Raw genomic sequence first — 20,439 nt, forward strand, 5'->3', positions numbered from 1 at the left:
TTGTCCCCTTAATTTGTAAGTTAATTATTCTAAGAGTCTTTTTAAAAAAATCGATTTTTTTTCCAGTTACGGCGAGGAGGAGCCTCCTCGCCTAGTTGTTGCTCCTCTTCTCAGAGGAGGAGGAGCAGCTCCTTGGAGCTTTGTTCCTCGCAAAACGAGGAGCAGATCCTCACCGAATATGGACAGACCCATCTGAGTTTGTTCATCAAGAAAATGATGAATAACCCCATCTGAGTTTGTTCATCAAGAAAATGATGAACAGGCTCGACGGGTCTGTTCATCTTCAACGAAGAAGATGAACATACCCATCTGGGTCTCTGTTCTTCAAGAAAATGATGAACAGATCTGAGGGGGTCAATCGGTTTTGTTGAATTTGTTCTAATTTTTTACCGCAAAAGATTTAATCTTTTCCGTAAATCGTCTTTATTTTGTCTAATGGGTATTTTTTTTACGGTTTTTGATTTAAAAAATTATTAATAATTAATACAAATTAAAAAAAAATATTATTATTTGTTAAATTATGGGGGTTAATTTGATATGTAAGTTCTAAATTAAAAGGATTAAATTGTTCTTTTTTAAATTATTATATATCAATTTAAAATGTTAAACAAAAATTAGGACCATTTTAAACTTTTTACCATTAAAAACCACCTTGAAAAAAAATACCATCAAAACTGAATAGTGTGTCTCACTCTTTGGTAAGAGTGGGGAGGGGTGTTCTTAACCTTATTTTGCCCAATTTTCACGATATAAGTGATCTTTTTTTCCTTTTTTGACTTTTTTGATAATTTGTGCCAAATTGAGGGGATAAAATGATCCTATGTTCGTTTTAACATTGAGTTGGGTAGAAGAGGTAGGATTAAGAAGTGGAAGTGGGATAATTAATTATGAGGATTATTGAATCTTTTTTATTTCAATCATTTAATTTTAATTGTTTTTTTTTGTTACTGAACTTTCATTATTTTTCATTTTGGTATTTTCCGGCCAAAAATACTTAGTTGGCAGCCGGAAATTGACATGTGAAAGCCGGATTTTATTAGTTTTATTTTGAAAATTTATTACAAATACATCATTTATTTTGGAAATGAGTTTCTAGGTCAAATTATGCATAAATCGCAAGTTTCAGATAAAAATAAATAAATTTCGGCGGCCACCTACGTATTTTTAGCAAGAAAATACCAAAATGAAAGTTCGAATGACAAAACAAATAAAATTTTAATGATTGAAATAAATAAAATTTACTTATTTATATTGTTAAGTGTTTTTATGCTTTATTGTGTGTGTGAGCTTTTCAGGACCGGCATAGCGATTATGGACTGATTTGAGCATAAAAGAGCATGGAATCATGGATTTTCCAAAGTCCCAAATCTTGAAGAGAAAGAAAAGCAAGGTTTTGCAGAAATCAAGCAGGTCTCAATCGAGACCTACATTGTATCGTTCGAGACTTGTGGAGAAAAGAAGATATGGTTTTCTTAAGCTCAATGTCTCATTCGAGACATACCTTTATCAAACGGGATGTGAATAAACTGCAAAGGTCTCAATCAAGACCTACCTTCTCGATCGAGATATTCACTTACCTGGAAAGAGCTGATTTGATGTGAAGACTTTGCATTGGCCCGATTCTAATTAGTCCTAATTAGACTTGTATTAGGAGATTATTCTATTTGTATTTTACAAACGTTTAATATAAGTCAAATTGCATTTAGTTTCTAGGGTTCTCTTAATTAGTCGCACAATAGTTTTAATTTAGTTTTGAGTTTTATTCTCAACACTTTCTTATTGTTCTTGAGATTGGATTCGAAAATTATATTATTGTAGTTTATTTATCAAGAATTGACAACTCCAAGTAATTATCTTTTAATTATGTTTAACTCTTCATCTCATCTTGTTATTGTCGTTTTAGTTAATATGAGTAGTTAAACCCCTTATTCAGGGGTTGGTATTTAAGTATGCATTATTGAATTGAATGGAATTGAATTGAATTGTAATTTTATATTGTTTTGATTATTGAATATTGTATTTAATTAATTAATCGAAAGACTATTAATTAATTGAACTTATAATTAAGAACCTAAAATATAATATCGTGAAAGCGAGTTGAATTTTAGATAATCATGAGAGTTTTTTTAATAATTGTTTTTAAATTAATTAATTGGTTTTTAATGTCACGAGAGTGAGTTAGATATTAATTAGTTGGTTGAATTATAGTTTTATCGGTCTTAAACTTAACAAAGCGAGATTCGGTGGTTTAGAATAGCTCGATTCTCGATAAATTATTAGGATATCCATAATCCACGAAATTTGATAATCATATAAATAATATCAACCATTGATCCTTTAATCTTATTGTTTTAATCTTAATTTAGTTATGCGTTTTTAATTGGTTAGTTAAATTGATTCTTTAGTTAATTTCTTATTGAAATTTTATTTGTTGGTTTAGTTATATTAGTTGTTTAAATTTGATTTACAAAATATTCAAAATCTCTATTTGCTAATTAAAGTAATAAACGAAATCGAAGTCTTAGGTTTATTGTCTTTGTGAGATTGATACCTGGTCTTTCAAGTTTAGTACTTGCGCAATACTGTCATTTGCGGTTTTTGTTAACAACTAGTCATGAGGGACCACCACCACCTGTCTATACTAGTCATGGAGGACCACCACTAGCTGGTCATGCCAGTGTTGAAGGACCACAACAAACACTAACTCAAGAATCACATGTTTTTATTCTGCTTTTATATGGCAATTTCTTGATTTCACGCATAACTAATGAGGATATCGTGTATTGTCCCAGTGTTTCCCAAGATCTTATGTAGGAAACGCCAGGCAAAAACTGAAAGTTCGCAAAATACAGACCATAAAATTTGCAAATTGTTTAGACAAATATAAGCCAAATAGTGGTGTTGGTGTGACATATGATCCACCAACTGGCAGGCTTTCATTCCTTGTGAGTAGCTAATTTATGTTTATGTATAGTGTTTATGTCTAGATTGTTGGCTTTTGTGTTTAATGTTGGATTATGTGTACATTGTTGGATTATGCTTAGTTTGCATATATCATGTGTGTAAACTGTTTGTCATTTATGTTTGTGTTTGTGGATTGTTTAAGGGTTTTGTGTATCTGTTTTATAAGTTGAGGTTTTTCTTAACCCTGTTATCGAACTTCAGGGGTTTTTTTAACACTGTTTTGTAACTGTAAGGGCCAGTTACTATTACTCAAGTTGTTGATCTCGTAAATACTATAATTGCCCAACAGCACATTGATGCTTGGTCAATTAGGTATTCATTGAGACAGATGTCGCCACTCTTAGTTCCTCCACAAAGGGATAATACAGAACCAAGAAGGAAGATCAACTTTACTCAAGATGGTTAAGGACTTGTTAGTTTGCATATACAATTTCTTCTAGTATGACATACAAGGAAAATCCAACAGCAACGTTAAGCCAATTATAGCGGCAAACACGCAAGAGGAAGACTCCTGCAGACACTGGAGAAAATAGTCAGCAACTGGCACAATCTCAACTTGTTTTGACTAGAAGGAATGTTCAAGATGATGCTGAAAAAAATGCACATGAGCTACACTGCATTTTTTGTGAAATATTTTGAAACCACTTTTTTTGTTAAGGGCGGATGTGCTCATTTAGATATTGTCTTAATATAGTAGTATATATACTCTTTTTGTTAAAGGATTCTTGTGTGGTCTTTTAAAACAATTTTGTGGTTATGTGCTTGTTTACATAGTATTATAGCATGTTTATAAACATTTTATATGCTCACTAGACACAATTATTTTATAAAGGGCTTATATGCTCTTTTAGACACTCTTGATGTTCATATTAGTAAATGAAAGTGGCTACTTTTGCAAATTATTACACTTGGAATTTGATGTTCTCTATTTATGTCCATTCACCATTTTATATCCATTCACAACTGCTATGTAGGCAAACACACGAAAGAGTATTGGCAATAAGGAAAACCACTTTTATTTCATCAAACCAAGATAATTACAATCACAACCAATTAAAATACATGATAGCACTAAACCAAATTTGTGCATCTCTTTCTTCCTATTACATATTTTCAGTTCTTTTTTTTAATCATCTTCTTCTAAAACATTGTTCTTCTTACATCATCAATTGTGCCTATGACATATGATCCAAATTCCATATCCATACGCAACCTTCTGTTATCCCTTTTCAGCATAAGTCTCTCATTATGCAGTTCATTCAATAACACCTTTAATTTTTACCTTATTTCTGGATCAATCCACTTAAAGAAACCACACGCTCCCCCAACCTGCAAATTGTACCAAAAAAATCACAATAAAAAAAGATGAAGACATTACCCGATAGTTAGGCAACAATACAACCGCATCGAAAAGTACATTAAGGCTGAAGACCACAATCATAAAAGTTCAACAAAAAAGTGAAGAAATTACATGATAATTAGGTAACCATAAAACCTTTTTTCTCGATTCGTCTCTTTCATGAAGTGTATTTTTTTATATAGTAGCAATTGCAAACATGAGCATGGAGTCTAGTGTCACTATTGAATGTAATATCTTCTCGTCTGCTATAAACCGATGATGTAGAATTAGAGGCTTCCATTCCTAATTTCATAAAAAAAGGCTGCGAATTGGGGCATTCACTAGTTAAATATCAAACCAATAAGAAGAAGATGAAAGAAAAGAGGGGAATTAGGAATTTGAAATAAGTGAAAATTGATTTTCCTTCTCTTTATTGTCCAACGGTAATATTTTTACTGACAGTACATTCATTGCTATGCCATGTCAACAAAATGTTAACGTTAGATGAAAGAGGGAAGCATTTAACGGATATATTAGCACATTAACGGAAGTTCATGGACGTGTAAGAGGTTTCTTGTTCGATAAAAAAACTGGGAGGTCTTTTCTGTGCCCAAAATAAGTTTAAGGACTAAATTGTCCTTCTAGAGAAGCTTGAAGTTTTTTTTGTACCTTTTGCCTTAATTATTTTAGGATAAAGGGTCATTTTTGTCCATAAGATTTGACTATAGGAATAAATAAGCTTTTAACGTCCGGAAAGGTTCAGTTATGTCCCTAACGTCTTAAAAAGTAAACAACCAAGCCCCAATTTCGACGACTAAATGAGACTTTGAGGTCTAATTGTCAAAATCGAAAGACCCGGTTGTTCACTTTTTAAGACTTTGAGGGTAAATGTGAATCTTTTCGGACGTTGAGAGCTTACTTGATCCCGAAGCCAAACTTTAGGGGTATAAATGAGCCTTTTCCCATTATTTTATTAGCTGAAGGGTACTTTAGTCATTACAAAAAGTTAAACCCATGAGAGGGAGGAAGAAACCTAAAACCCTGGTTTTGTTTTCTGGTTTACCACACAGTCCCCTCTATAGCAATAACGCAGAGAGAAAGGTTTTGTTGAACAACCAACAATGGCGTCCATTAAGCAATCCAAATCAAAACCAAAAAAGAAGACACTGAAGGAAGTCAAAACCCTAGGGCAGCAATTACTCTCATCAACAGCTCACATAAACAACCTCCCTCTCCTCCTCACTTTCATATCCCCAAACTACCCTCCTCAGCTCGTCCTCGAGTCTCTCCTCTCTCTCCAATCCTTCTACACTCCGCTCCTCCCTTCCCTCCCGCCTTCTTCCAAGCCTAAAACGACGTCGCACGGTGGTGATAATGAGGCTGATGTTATTTACAAAACGTGGCTACGGTCTAAGTTTGACGAGCTCATTAAGTCGCTTCTGGATCTTTTGTTGTTCGCTGAGCTGGATGAGACTTTGAAAGTTCGTTTTATCCTTTTGAATTTAATTATTTTGTTTTTGTACTGTTTGGTAGGTAATTCATTTGTGTTTTTTATTTCAGGAAGTTGTTTTGGATTCGGTTATGGAGTTTGTGAAGCTCGGAAATGGAGGGCGATTTAATTCCGCTATTTATCACCGATTACTGCATAATTTAGTAAGGGTTTCTCTTTTAATCAGTTTAACCGCCTGGTTTTTTTTCCAGCTGTTGATGTAATCTCTTGTTTTTTACAGGTTCACTCTTCTGCACCGGTTGATTTTTTGGTACAGTTGCTTGAATCTAAGTATTTCAAGTACATTGATATCCGGTAATTATTCTGGCCAAAGTGAAGATTATTTTACATTTTCTTTTATTTAACTTAGGCTGCAATGTTATTAATTAGTCTTAGAATCGAGTTCTTGCCAAATGGAGTTTAATTCAAGGTAGCCACTATGGATTTTACAATTATGAGAATGGACTAAATTGAATTCAATTAAATTGGTTTGTTGCATTTTTAGAAACTTTCCGGAGTAGGGAGACTATATGGTCTAACTGCAAATACTTGCACAGTTGCACTCTTTGGTTTTGGATGAAATGTTAAAGTGTGTATTGTTTTTAAGTCTGTACAAGACATCCATGTTAGGCTCATTGAGTTGTTAGGGTTTTTCGAGGATTTGGTACCACATCTAATTAGATTTCTCTATCAGATAGTAGGGAACTCTAGCTGTTTAAATTTTTTATGTTGTTTTTATTTTTACTTTTTTTATGGTGAATTAAATTTTGCGTTTTTATTGATAATTGTTTTTATGCTTGGAGCAGCTATTTCAGCTACATTAGCCTTGAAAAAATTGCAAAAACTTTGGATGGAAAAGACATCACTGGTATAATTTTAGACATTCTTCTCATTTGAAACCCATTTATTATCTTTATTATGGTGCTTTTTGTTTTTTTTTGATAGTTACATTATAAATTTGCTTTTTTTTCTTCTAGAAGAGAAAAAGAACTCCAATGGAGATGATGCAAATCATTTAAGGGCAAGGTTAGTATGGTGTTATTATTCCTATTGGATTTTTTGATTTTATTTTATCTATTTATGTATTTTTTTTCATTTTGAGAAAAACTTTGTTAACTGCATTTGTCCTAATTTAATCTCTGCCCTTTCAGAGGAAGTCTTTTTTCAATATAAAGAGGTAGAAAAATCAGCAATAAGTTATTTGTCACATCTTTTACTATCTACATTCAGTATCAATCCTCAGTTATATCGGCAATTCTGTATGCTTATTTTTTTTATTTTGGGCATTGTACGAATGGGTGAAGCTACTTTGTGCTTTTATCTGATCAATCCACATTCTCTGACACTACTTCCTATAACTTTTATCTGATGCACGACTTTTTGCTTAACTTCATTGTTCCCGATTTCCATTTATGAACAATGAAAATTGCTCAAGATTTACACGTTCCTTCTTAATTTTGGTTCTAATAAGACTACACATTGCCAAGCGAACACTCAACAGTTTGTGTTTTCTTGCAGCACGGATCAATGTATTCACAAGATACAGCAAATTTTATCATGCATCCCCGCACTAGATGACCCAAAAGAGAATTCTGTTTATGAGATGTGGAGCAGCTCAGGTGACTCCTTTTCTACTCTGTTCCTCTTTTCTGATTTTCAGCAATTTCTAAGATAATTTATGCAATTAAAAATACTTGTCCTGTTAAGGTCCTAGGTATGGGATTCAATTATGAGGTAATTCAACTAGAGTTCATTAGACCTTAATGATTTTACTTAAGTGCTCATTAGAGAGAAACTTTGATCTCTTGAGTTTCAGGAACTGAAAACCTTATCTGAATTTTCTGCTTAAAATAACTAAAATTATATACAATATAAGGACTTGCAACTACATTCTAAAACTAAGAAAACTTGTCCCACGTTTATTACACCTGATGATAGAGAGCAATTTGGAATTTGAGGATACTGACAATAATAAGTTATAAATACCACATAAAACCACCTCCCCTTTTACTGATTTAACTTCTGTCCTTTTTCATTATGGGTAATTGCTTTTCTTTCTTTTGAAGTTCCGAAATCTTTTCATGTCATGATGTCCAGAATCTGCAAATCTCCCGTGTAAAATAAAGCTGTTAGCTTATCATAGAATGAAAATTGGTTAATGATTTCAAAACCTTGAAGATCCCTCAACAACTTTCTCACCATGTAACTTTTACAGATTTTTTACTTAGATGATCATCTAAATGTTTAACTTTGAAATATTTTCGCTTACCAGGATTCTCATCAGAAAAAGGGGAGTCTGGAGATGTCTCTGAGCTTCCAAAAGTGCAAGACAAGCATCATAAGAATGTAAGTTACCAATTCTTATACATGCATATATTTTAAGCCATTTTTAATTACTAGTTTTCCTTTTTGTTTGTGTGTTTGCTCATTGTGCCTCTATATGCCTGTCAATATGTACTTTGTTGTGTTAATTCTTTTGTGCCTTCAATACGTTCAGGGTTTATCTGCTGTCAAGATCAGCAAAAAGATGAAAGTAAAGTTCACTAAGGCATGGATTTCATTTCTTAGGCTACCACTTCCGGTTGATGTCTACAAAGAGGTAAGTCTCTAACCTATCTTCAACTCAAATATATTTTCTGGAAAATGCTCTTTAATTTTTTTGGTTGGTTGCTGTTGTATTGCAAGTAGGGAACATGTTGGGTTGTGATATTTCTTATGTCTAACTCATGCTGTTATCCTTTTATTATAGTGAATGCATTCTGACATCCTTGTATTGTGCCAACATATTGGTATTACATTGTGCTTAAAATAAAAGTTTTAATGGCAAATTGGTTTCTCTAGTCTAGTTGGGCTTTTGCCTAGCTAAATGCTTCTGCAGCTTCTTTCCACCTAATTCTCCATAAGCTTGATCGTTTAAATTTCCTAAGGCAATTTAGGCACGCATAAGTCCTTCCCAACGTGGAATGCTAGCTCTTTCTTATTTAGAATGAGATCATCATAGCATAAACAAGACTTACATCTTTCTTATAACCATGTGTACCTCTTACATGGCAAGGTGGAAATCTCTTCTTGTTATACGTGGGGATATTAAATATTCATCAATCAAAGTCAATACTTTAATCAATGTGTTTTTCTGCTCTTTATAAGTTAGTTATGTGTCATTTCAGTAATCTCTGACTGACTCTAGAAATTTCTATTTAAAGATAAAATTTGTGGCAGTTAAAGAAAAGATAAAAACTTATGAGATCTACATTTTGCGCCAACTCAATCAGATTTTCCCCCCTGCTGTATTTAACCCTGGTTTTTCTAACTCATCCTCTTGTTTTTGCTCCTCTATTTCTCTCACCTGTGATTGTGTGCCCAGGTTCTCATTTCCCTCCATCAGGCTGTCATTCCTTACATCTCTAATCCATTAATATTATGGTACATACTGCCACACAAATTGCCTCTTTGCAAGAGACATGATGTTCATATTTATTGCAAGTTCTGATTTTTATCTGACATTTTGCAGTGACTTCTTAACCAGATCATATGACATTGGCGGTGTTGTTAGTGTTATGGCCCTGAGCAGCCTCTTCATTCTCATGACTCAGCATGGCTTAGAGTATCCCAACTTCTATGAAAAATTATATGCTCTGTTGGCACCTTCTGTCTTTTTGGCTAAACACAGGGCAAAATTTTTTCAGGTATGCTGAAAGTTAATCTGGATATATCTGGAAGTTTTAAGCTCTTCTTCGATGAAGTAGAATGTTTCCTTTTTTTTATGTGGTAAAATTAATTCAAAATCCAAGTCCATCGTGCACATGATGGTAAATTTATGTAGCTTAATTCTTTATGCTTTGGTGTTGGTTTGACCTAAGGTGGTATAAGTAACCATAGTATTCTTCCACCATAAATTGAGGGTTATAAGTAAAATTACGTGGTCCGCCCACATTTTCAGAAAAGAAAAAAGGTGGTATATGTGAAGCATGTGTTCAGGAAATTAGGTTGCTCCAATCTTAATAAGGGAAAACGTATGAAAAAAATTTATATCAATGGTTCTGAACTCCAAAAAACTGTTAATGGGTGTAAATCAGAGCTGTATAGAACTGATATGTGGCTTTGTTAAAAACATTGTAATTGACATGCCATGATCTTGATGCAGCTTCTTGACTCCTGTTTAAAGTCACCACTTCTTCCTGCCTATTTGGCTGCTGCTTTTGCTAAGAAATTGAGCAGGCTTGCACTTGTAGTACCTCCTTCAGGAGGAGTGGTTATTATTGCATTGATTCACAATCTTCTAAGGAGGCATCCATCTATCAACTGTTTGGTGCATCGGGTAATCTCTCTATGTTATTATTGTGAATATAACATTTGAAGTGGCTGGAATTATTTGTGCTTTTCATTAAAGATTGAACTGTACTGCACCTCATACATTTCCTCCTTTTTGATGAGTGGGTAGCTGCATGGGACATAATGTCATACTAATTTGTTCTTAATAATATACTACCCCTCCATCTAGAAGAAATATTTTGATTGTGATCAACCTATATGGTGTATTCATGGCTGCTGTTAAAGGAACGCCTCAAGTGACAGCCTTTAGAGGCGCGTGAGCTAGTGCTTCACCCACTAAGAGGCAAGCAAGAACACAAAGGTGCTAGCGTCTGTGGGACCCAGCCATGGGGCAAGGGGCAATCTCAAGGAACACCTTTTGTAATATCTGGCATTTTTTTCATCTCTTTTTCAAAAATATATGAGTTTTATTATCTCAACCGTCCATTTTAAGTTTGATACATTATTATGCACTCATACCACTATTTATCATCAAAAAAAGAAGTGAAAAAAGAACAGAATATAGAAGATTGAAGACTAGGGCAAGAAAAAAATTGGAAAAAGAAAAGAAAAGAAGAAACAGCTGCCATTTTTTATTCTTCAACTTTCACAAGGTTGTACCTGCAAGTGGTGATCAATGTGTTGTTGGAGTCTACTTTGAAAGTAGACTTAACTGTAGACTTCTATAAGATGATCGAGCAATTTTTAATTATTTAGTAGGATTCAGGAATATGACTATGATTAAATCTCTTGATCATGAACATGGTGCTTTTTAGTTTTTCGTTCAAAGATAGAAAGACTTTTATGCTACAATTTGTCCTCGTTTCTTGTTTGGAATTAAAAACATTGATGCAAATATGATGTTATGATTCTACTAGCTTTAGTGTGTGAACTTTTGTTTTCAGCGCATTACGGTCGAAAGTCGTGCCCTTGGGCTCTATAACCCCTTTTCCCCTTGATATGCATTACCCCTTTAACAACTATGGTTATATTACTTTTCTGCTGAACAGATATCTTCATATTTTTCATTTTAAAGTTGCTATCCTAGAGGATGCCTTTTTATGGTCCTCTTCAGTTTACTTGGAGAACTATGTTGATTAGTTTACCCCTTTAACAACTATGGTTATATTACTTTTCTGCTGATATCTTCATGTTTTTCATTTTAAAGTTGCTATCCTAGAGGATGCCTTTTTATGGTCCTCTTCAGTTTACTTGGAGAACTATGTTGATTAGTTTATCAGTGATTGTTATGATTAAGAAATTGATCTATTTGTTGATGATAGGAATAAAAATGGAGCTTTAAGAGAAGGAAAATAACAAACTGATCTATACAATTATTGAATGTGATGTAGTCTAAGGCTAGCTGCTACCTGGTGAATTGCATATAAGATCTGAATTGTAAAATACAGTATGATATTAGGTTTCTTTGTTCAGGAAGATGAAACTTCAACTGATAATTCTGAAGTAAAAGAGGAGACTGATGAAGGTGCAAACAGTTCTAGAAATGGGAGTCATGCTTCTTCCAGGAAAACTGGCATTGACCATTTTAACAATGAGGAAAGCAACCCTATAAAGTCTAGTGCATTGAGTAAGTAATGTTTTACAATCTGTTTGAGAATCCCTTTATTCATACAAATCCAACCTATGAAGCACCGATACGGGTATGGGTACGGGGAACGGCATTTTTTTAAAAAATAGGACACGGGTACGGCGGGGACACGACAATTTTTTTCAAAAAAAAATATATATATTTACTCGTATATAAGGTTTCAAGATGCAAAAACAATATATATTATGTCATAAGATGCATAAGTAATACGTAAATTAGTTGAGTCATTCAAAATTAAACTAATTTCAATAAGAAGTTTTAAAGAACAAATATGTTTTTAACAATAAACAAAAGTACTTAAAATAAAAACAACAAACTAGATATGTTTTTTTTCCTAAAACAGCCTACTACTTCTATTTTGAAATAGAGGCTGCTGTATTTTTTTTTTAAATTAAAAATAGGGTTTAGTTTAGGTTATTATCTAATTGTATTTGGGTATGGGCCCATTTATTATAAAAGAAAATTCATACAAAAAAAATCTAAAATTAACTAAAATGTCACTAGAAGTGTCCCCGGCGTGTCCCTGAAGTGTCCCCGGCGTGTCCCTGAAGTGTCCCCGGCGTGTCCCCCCCTTTGACTAGTCAAAGATATGGGGACACGCCACGTGGCGTGTCGGGTACGTATCCCCGGCGTGTCCCCGTGTCCACCCCCTAGATACGGCACTCCGACGGAGTGTCGGTGCTTCATATTTGCTTCTTTTTGCACGAAAGCAACCGATTTTGGTTTTCATTTGGTAAAGTGGAGCTGAATTTTATCCGCTTGCATTTGTTCTTCCTGTTGGCTTCTCTTGGTAGTGATACCTAGTGCCAGTGATGCCATGTGAGCAGGGAATGCAAATCTTCAAAATAAGCATTTTTGATTTGCATGTTGAGCCTGATGTTCTCTTAGTGATTTTTGAAAAGCTGGTGGACATTGTTTTATTCTGATTTCAGCTTTAGTAACTGCATTATTTCACAACTGACCTTTATCGTAGAAAGTCGTTAGTATCTACATGATAATTAGCATTGATGAGGTATCTCCTTTTTATTGCTCAACAATTCCATTTTAGGCTTCTGCATGTATGGAACTCCAAAGTCCAAACCTCTTTTATCTCGAGGCACTCTTACATCATTGACTTCTCTTTTAGCGCATTCCTCTATTCCATACGGATTTCATGTATAATTCCTACCATAAAGTCCCGTTTTCTTTTATGTGTGTAAATATGCAAGTTGGGAAATGGAAATTATCAGTGAATTTTATGAATTAAATGATCTTCAAACAGGAAGCTCTTTGTGGGAAATCGATACCCTTCGTCACCACTACTGTCCACCTGTTTCGAGGTATGTACATTAATCCTAATAAGCCAGTGAGGCTATTTAGTCATTTTTGCCACATTATATCGTAGGCCTCATGAAATTTTACTTTGTCAACAATTAGGTTTGTTGTATCGTTGGAGAATGACTTGACAGTCCGAGCCAAGACCACTGAACTTAACATTAATGATTTTAGTTCTAGTTCGTATGCAACCATTTTCGGAGAGGAGGTAATTTTTTAATCTTTTGCTGATACGTAGCAGTAGCATACTTAATTATCAATTATGTCTTGTGTTTGAAGTAGGGATACAAAACAAGTGCGTTGCATGCATATGTTTTCTTCAAAAGAAATCCTAGTAATTTGACCAAGTCTGATTCAGCTCATTGGAGATGTGCCTTCATCGTTAAATTTATATCTCAAGGATCTGAGGAGATTCGGAGGCACATTTGTATTTTCAACTTAAATCATTTTATACCGAGCACTATAGCTCTATGACAATAATCTCTACAGCCTAATTTGTTCTCTGTTCATCTTTATAGCTTTGGATTAATATTTTCTACAAGCATAAACTATTACTTTCTTATGAGACAGCGATTTATTATGTTTGCTGCTAATTATCATCGCATATGAAATCTGCACAATCTATGTTAAGTTTATTGCTTTTAGCCCAATGTCAAAAAGGAAAATTCCAAGTCATTGGAATTGTGTTACTTATCTGAGTAATTATTTTTTATTAATCATTTTTGCAAAGGACGCACCCAAGAAGAACGAGAGGTGAAAAGAATTTTCTTTTGTAATTTTTGATTTTTTGATTTTAAATTAATGAAAAATTGCAGAATCTTGAATGGGGTTGGATCATTTATCAATTCACTTGCGCTGTCTGGAAATTGGATATAAAAATTATGGAATTCTTGATTTTTTCTGTAATATTATGTGTTATTACTTGGGTTGATTCATTTATTTGCTTGTGCCCTTGATAATTGCAGCTTAGAAGAAGAGTAAAACAGGTCCCATTGGCATTTTTTAAAGCAACTCCGACCTCTTTGTTCTCTGAGTCTGATTTCGTTGGCTGGACATTCAAATATGAAGAAACCAAACATAATGACGCTGAAAATGGTGTCTTGAACAAATCTGAAGAAAATGATAGCTGCCCTGCCAAACGACAACGGGTAGAGTGCTCCTAAATCTCTGTTTACATTTTTTGAATCCCAAGACCAAGTAAATTAATCATGGACCCATTATAGCTCGTTTCCTTCTCCCTTTCCTGTTTATTTTACTATGTTGATGTTCAAATTGATCATAGCGGTCAATGTTTGAGCTTACTGTCACATGAAACTGTTAGCGCTAGGTTTCGTAGTATTTATGCACTGTTGATGGAATTAAGCAAGTTTTGGAACGTCTGTTTTATACTGTAGCTTTTTCTAGTAGTTCCAATATATAGCAAATTAGAACCATTTTAGGATGCCAACTGCAAGCGTTTTCGATCTGTCGCCCTTTAATCTCATAGCAAACAGTCTATCTTTCTTTTTCAAACTTAATTTAACAAAATAATGAATGGTTTATTTGAAATTGGCTAATCCCCTTTAAAACTCCCATCTTTTAGCCCCAATTCAATTGTACCCTCACGTTGTAAAACACCAAATATACTCAAATTACGACCTTTCACTTTCAATTGCACCCTTAAATATTAAAATCCACACCTTTGGATTTCAATACACCCTTAAACATTAAATTGACCTTTTTTCAATACTTCAAATTTTTATAAAAATACTAAATGATCCTCATACTTATAATTAAAGCAAAAAAAACCATTTTCCTTAAATTTTTAAAAATCAATAATAATTTTTTAAATATAAATTAATTAAATATATTAATAAAGAAATAATTAATTTAAATTATTTTTTTAAATTATGGGTGAACAGACCCACCGGCGTGGTTCTGTTCAATAGAGAACAGACCCACGCCATTGGGTCTGCTCCTCGTTTTTGCGAGGAGCAGCGTCCAAGTGAATGAGTTCCTCTAATTCTATGAACTTTTCTAGAATACTTTTTTTTGGATATCATTTAAAAACAAGAGGGGTAATCTTTCTAGTTTTGAGTTTGAGGCGCCTTCCAATTTTCCAGTGAAACCGGAGACCAAAAGGGTCATTAGAGCTCCTCGTTGCCTCCGAGGAACTGCTGCTCCGGTGAGGGAGCAACAGCTCCTCGTCTCAGGCGAGGAGGCTCCTCCTCCTCGCTTGAGACTTAAAAAAAAAATTGATTCTTTTTTTGTAAAAAATGTAAAAAGGTCCTTCATTTTTTCGTTAATATTAATTTAATATATATACTTTTAAAATTAAAAAGATTGAATTGTTTTTTTTATTATTATGTGTTAAAAGAAAAAATTTAGGACCATTTTAAACTTTTTTATTATCAAAAACCACTTTGTCAATAAAACCACTATTCAAAACCGGAGAGTGTACTTCACTCTCTGAGATGAGAGTGGGGAGGGGGGTTTTTGACCCCAAATACACAAATTCAGGATATAAGTGATTCTATTTTTCAACTTTGAACTTTTTTAATACTTTGACGCAAGTTCGGGAGTGAAAGTGATCCTTTGTTCAATTAAACCCACTCTAACAATTCTAGCTATAATGAGATTTCGCTTACAGTTGTGCAGCCACGCCACTTCTAACCATGTAAAAAAATGCATCTTGTGGCTAACTTTAAGAATGAAATTCTCACCTATTATGACTGACAACATAAAGTAATCAACCAACGGCACTAATATATCCAGAACATTGAAACAACAATGAGAAAAAAGTTGGCCAAACCCATCTAGAGGTCCTTGTACTTTACACTTTTTTTTCCGTAGGTCCTTATACTTCATTTTTGTATTATTTGGTCCTTCTACTTACCTATTTTTTATTTTCAGGTCCTTTTTGAGTTTTTTCCAGTCCTTTTGTGTGACTGGAGGGAAAAAAAATTGTAAGTAGGAGGACTGGAGGAAAAACAAATTGTACGTACAGGGACTGGAAAAAACTCAAAAAGGACCTGAAAATCAAATATAGGTAAGTAGAAGGACCAGATAATACAAAAATAAAGTATAAGGACCTACGGAAAAAAAAGTGTAAAGTACAAGGACCTCTATATGGGTTAAGCCAAAAAAGTTCATTGCTTAAAAAATCTTATTTAGTTTTGGATTGATTCTAATTAAATTTGTGATTTTATAGATTGTAAAATTTCACTTTGATTTTTTTTAACAAAAGTCTTGACTTATTTTCTTTGATTTTCTTTTTCAATATATAGGGGCGGACCTAGCCCTTTAGGGCGAGGGCGCTTCCGCGTCCAATTTTTTCTTATAGAAGCTCCTCCATTTTTTAAAGGCAAAAGGTACAAAAAAAACTTTTAAAGTTTTCCCAAAAGCACAAGACAACCTCTAAACTTTTTTTGGGCACAACAAGACCCTTTAAGTTTATTGAACAAAAACCCCCTTCCGTCCGTATGCTTTCGTTAATACGTTGGCGTGTACGTTAAACTGACTGCCTCTCTCGTCAACGTTAATGCTTTGCTGACATGGAACAGTAATGAATGCTCTGCCAGCAAAACAAACCGTTGGGTAATAAATAGAAGAAAACAAAATTTTCCTTAACCTCTAAATCCCTGATTTCTCAAAATCCCTAATTCTCTATTCCCTTTCAACTTCTTCTACTTTCAACTAGTGAATGCCCTAATTCATAGCCTTTTTTTTACGCAATCTTGAATGGAAGCCTCTAATTTTACGGGGTTATTGACATAAATGGTACCAAACCTTTGGACCTTGTATCAAAATGGTACCAAACCTTTAATTTGTATCTTTTTGATACCCAACTTTTCATTATTTGTTTCAAATTAGTTTTTTTAACAAATTGCGGCCATTTTTAATGATTGGGAGAGGCGAAAGAGAAGGGCGATCCACCAAATTATGGCATGTGTCATGTGATATGGCATCTGATGTGGTAAAAATAAATAAAAAATTATTTTTCTGATCGCCACGTCATTAAAAATGACGTGAATTTGTAAAGAAAAACCAATCTGAAACAAATGATAGAAAGTTGGGTACCAAAAAGATACAAATTAAAGATTTGGTACCATTTTGATACAAAGTCCAAAGGTTTGGTACCATTTATGTCAATAACCCAATTTTACGTTACCGGTTTATAGCAGACGAGAAGATGTCACATTCAATTGCGACGGTAGACTCCGTGCTCATGCTTGCAATTGCTACAATAATGCAAAAATATACACCTCATGGAAAGGTGTGTTATTGAAAAAATAAAAAAATTTACCTCAGTTCAATTTGATTCTATTCTAAAAGAATAGATGATTTTAATTTGGTTTGGATCGGTTAGTTTGATATTATGAAAAATCAGTTTTCGGTTTAATTCGATTTTAAATATAATTATTTTCTAGTTTATTTTTAATATAAACCAACACGAAATGGGTGATTTCCATTGAAGTGATCGCATTCCCATTCCTAAATAAATTTTAATAAAACAAACATAAATAATGAAAATCATCCATTTTCATTTCCTTTATTTTTAAACAAACCAATCACCTCTTAATACCGGCATTGACAATAATGAAAAAGACAAATCGATCACTATAATGATCGATTTCGCTTGATTATATTCACCATGAACATGAAATTACCCTTGATTCGACAACACCATTGATGTAGAAAAAAGAAGTAAAAGAAATTATTATTTATAAATGAAATGGCAGGACCCTAATACTATGAAGAATTTGGGAAATATTAATGATGTAAACATTAATGAATTCCAAAATGTTTTTTAAATGATTTTGATGCTTTCAACAGGGTGTTAAGATACTGGAGAAAGTTTAGTTTATTCTTAAATTTATTCACAATACAGTAGGATTTATAACACTCAGTGAATACAGACTACAAAACTATATAATTTTTTAATTGTTTGTATTATTATTTTACAAACTAATTAATCTATTTCATCGGAATAATAATACTATGAGAATAACTCATGGTATGCATTTCTTATGAAATAACTCTCTTCAGCTCCAACAGTCTAGACCACCTTTTGTCGATAGAAGCTGCATTCTGTCGACCGATATCTATGATCAACAACACACAATTTGATCAACCAATTGCCAATCGGATTTATTAAATACAGCTAAATTTTGTATGTGTTGTGTTAAAGAGATCTTACAGTGCAATTTGGGTTCAGATTTCTCACAAGACTCCGAGCAACTATCCTGCAAATTCATATTTACGCGTATACTTTTTAGTGCACCAACGTACATTTTTAGCGTTCATAAAGAAAAAGGCCTAATTGACAAAAAAATTCTTGTTTTTTTTGACCTTTTTCCTGAATTTATTGAAAATGTACTTACTTTAACTGAAGTTGTGAGCCTGATGGTGTCTTGGACTAATGAATCAAGATTGGCTTCAGATCCTGGTTTCACATAGATGACCTGCAATGCAGCATTTACAAACTTAGTTTAAAGACACATATATACATATATATACATACACATATCGATAATGTCCGAGTTGAGAGACTTAAAGATGGGTCATCGCCGCCTATTTCTGGAAGTTGGAGTTCGTCGCCATTGTGTTTGTTGTTGGATGGTAGCACCCACACATTAAAGCTGGTATCAATCTGACATCAATATATCCAAACATCAACTTCACAGTTCCATGTTTGAGAGCACGGAAACAAAAACGAAAAATGGAAACGAAACATACGTGGGGAAAACGCGTAAATAATAAAAGTATAGGGATACAGACAAACCTGTCTGCAGTATGGGGAAGAGCAGTTGCTACACTTTCTAGTAAAAGATGTGACAATCCTTCCGTCCACCGAGAAACCGAAGCTTGCATGCTACTATATATTACCCAAATTAAACTCTTTCAAACTCTAAATCAAACAATTTTACTCTCAACAAACTGACCTTTTGGATGCTAAGGTTGACAGAAACCTCAGCATCTTTTTGTTCGTCTTCTTCGATCAAATCTTCCAAATTTAAGTCACGAAGGGAGATGAGGTAATCACAGTTCCATTTTCCATGCCATTTACTATCTCCCGTTGATATTGTGATCAAACGCCTCGGATTCTTCTTCGTTTTCTTTCATCAAACAAACCATTAATTTAGCTTATTTAGCACTCCCTCAGTCTTTATGCATGCAGACTGAATAAAAATTAGTTTATTTGACTATTTGAAGGAAATCCTTAGATGTGGGATTAACTAGAACTCTATGTTTTATGATATTGTACAACTCCAATTATTCTAGTTTAGTTCAGTTATTTCAGTTACGTATCTTTATTTTCGTTTATTATAGTTTTATATTAATTTCCATGTTTAATAGTTGTAGGAAATTTGGTGTAGTGAATGTTACAATATGGCATTGTATGATAAATTAATAAGTTTAATAAAGGTTTATATAAATTTATGGCTCTATTGCGGACTAGAATCTAATGATTTGGCGCAAGATATCGTAATATCACTACTAAAAGGTGTAGAAAAATAATAACCAAAATTATGATAGTGCTACTATTTTAATGATATGTTATGATATAATTGACTAATACACGTATGACGTGATAGACTGAGTCTAACTAAGAATTTCTCTAGTGCAAGATGTCTAATGCATCAATAAGCGAGTCGGATATTCTAGTATAAAAGTCATCATAGCCCGGTTAGGAAGCGACTCCTACTAAACCGGCTTAACTGCCGAATTCCGAGCGAACTGCGGTTCGAACCGCATCCTGCCCTTTGACACAAATGAAAGTTTTGATACCAAATTGAAATATAGAATAAAGATTGAATACCACTAAAGTTTTTAATCCCATAGAATAATAATTACCATTGTGAAGTCTTTTCTTCTTGCAACAGTAACAGTAACGGTAACATTTCTGGAAGGATGAGAAACCAACTTCGATGAAGGCAGCCTAGACGACAGCGTTTTTGATATCAAGTGCCCTGCTTCTCCCATCTTCTCTGCTTCGCTTCTTCTGCTATATTTTATGGATATAGAAGCTTATCTCCATTATTCTTTGGCTCTCACAAAATGAGCTAACACCCTTTTATTTTGGGTCCACAATGTTTGAAATATATTTTTAAAAAACTTTGTAATTTGGTATAAAAAATAATAATTATCAATTTACTAAAATTAAAAGTTAATATTATATTTTTAAAAAAGTCAACTCCTTAATAATAGTAATAATTTATTATTATTATTCTTATTAAAAAAATATGTTAATTTAAATTTAAATTAAATTATAATAATTAATTAAATTTTATAAAATAATTTTATAAAATTAATTTAATTATTATAAATTTTGAAATTTTATGAATGAAATATAAGATCAGCGATTAAAATAAATTTTATTTTATTAATTTGAACTAACACCAATAATTGACAGAAAAAAGTGTTAGTGAA

The 20,439-nt window shown here is 33.3% G+C and overlaps 2 protein-coding genes across 4 annotated transcripts; one reads left to right on the forward strand and one right to left on the reverse strand.

Annotated features, from left to right (window-relative positions):
- Positions 1-5,343: 5,343 nt before the first annotated feature.
- LOC126680330 (protein NUCLEOLAR COMPLEX ASSOCIATED 4) lies at positions 5,344-14,412 on the forward strand. 2 transcript variants are annotated; one of them, XM_050375451.2, is made up of 15 exons: positions 5,344-5,784; positions 5,864-5,956; positions 6,034-6,107; positions 6,599-6,660; positions 6,770-6,818; positions 7,311-7,411; positions 8,065-8,138; positions 8,290-8,391; positions 9,157-9,215; positions 9,304-9,478; positions 9,937-10,110; positions 11,538-11,691; positions 12,974-13,031; positions 13,129-13,234; positions 13,992-14,412. In XM_050375451.2, the coding sequence occupies exons 1-15, from the start codon at positions 5,425-5,427 to the stop codon at positions 14,187-14,189; spliced, it is 1,839 nt and encodes a 612-aa protein (XP_050231408.1). In that variant the 5' UTR covers positions 5,344-5,424; the 3' UTR covers positions 14,190-14,412. The 2 variants fall into 2 exon arrangements, with proteins under 2 accessions (XP_050231408.1, XP_050231409.1); XM_050375452.2 differs by having other exon boundaries at positions 6,773-6,818.
- A 3,507-nt stretch (positions 14,413-17,919) lies between these two features.
- LOC126679924 (large ribosomal RNA subunit accumulation protein YCED homolog 2, chloroplastic) lies at positions 17,920-20,070 on the reverse strand. 2 transcript variants are annotated; one of them, XM_050374949.2, is made up of 7 exons: positions 19,864-20,070; positions 18,951-19,124; positions 18,791-18,880; positions 18,564-18,658; positions 18,390-18,471; positions 18,206-18,251; positions 17,920-18,110 (listed from the first exon to the last, which is right to left on the reverse strand). In XM_050374949.2, exons 1-7 carry the CDS (start codon positions 19,990-19,992, stop codon positions 18,034-18,036), a joined length of 693 nt encoding a protein of 230 aa, XP_050230906.1. In that variant the 5' UTR covers positions 19,993-20,070; the 3' UTR covers positions 17,920-18,033. The 2 variants fall into 2 exon arrangements, 1 of the variants encoding a protein (XP_050230906.1); XR_008790711.1 differs by having other exon boundaries at positions 18,390-18,658; positions 18,791-18,883; positions 19,864-20,059.
- Positions 20,071-20,439: the final 369 nt, after the last annotated feature.

Source organism: Mercurialis annua, linkage group LG5 (genome assembly GCF_937616625.2).
Source record: "Mercurialis annua linkage group LG5, ddMerAnnu1.2, whole genome shotgun sequence".
In the NCBI taxonomy this organism is placed as follows: domain Eukaryota; kingdom Viridiplantae; phylum Streptophyta; class Magnoliopsida; order Malpighiales; family Euphorbiaceae; genus Mercurialis; species Mercurialis annua.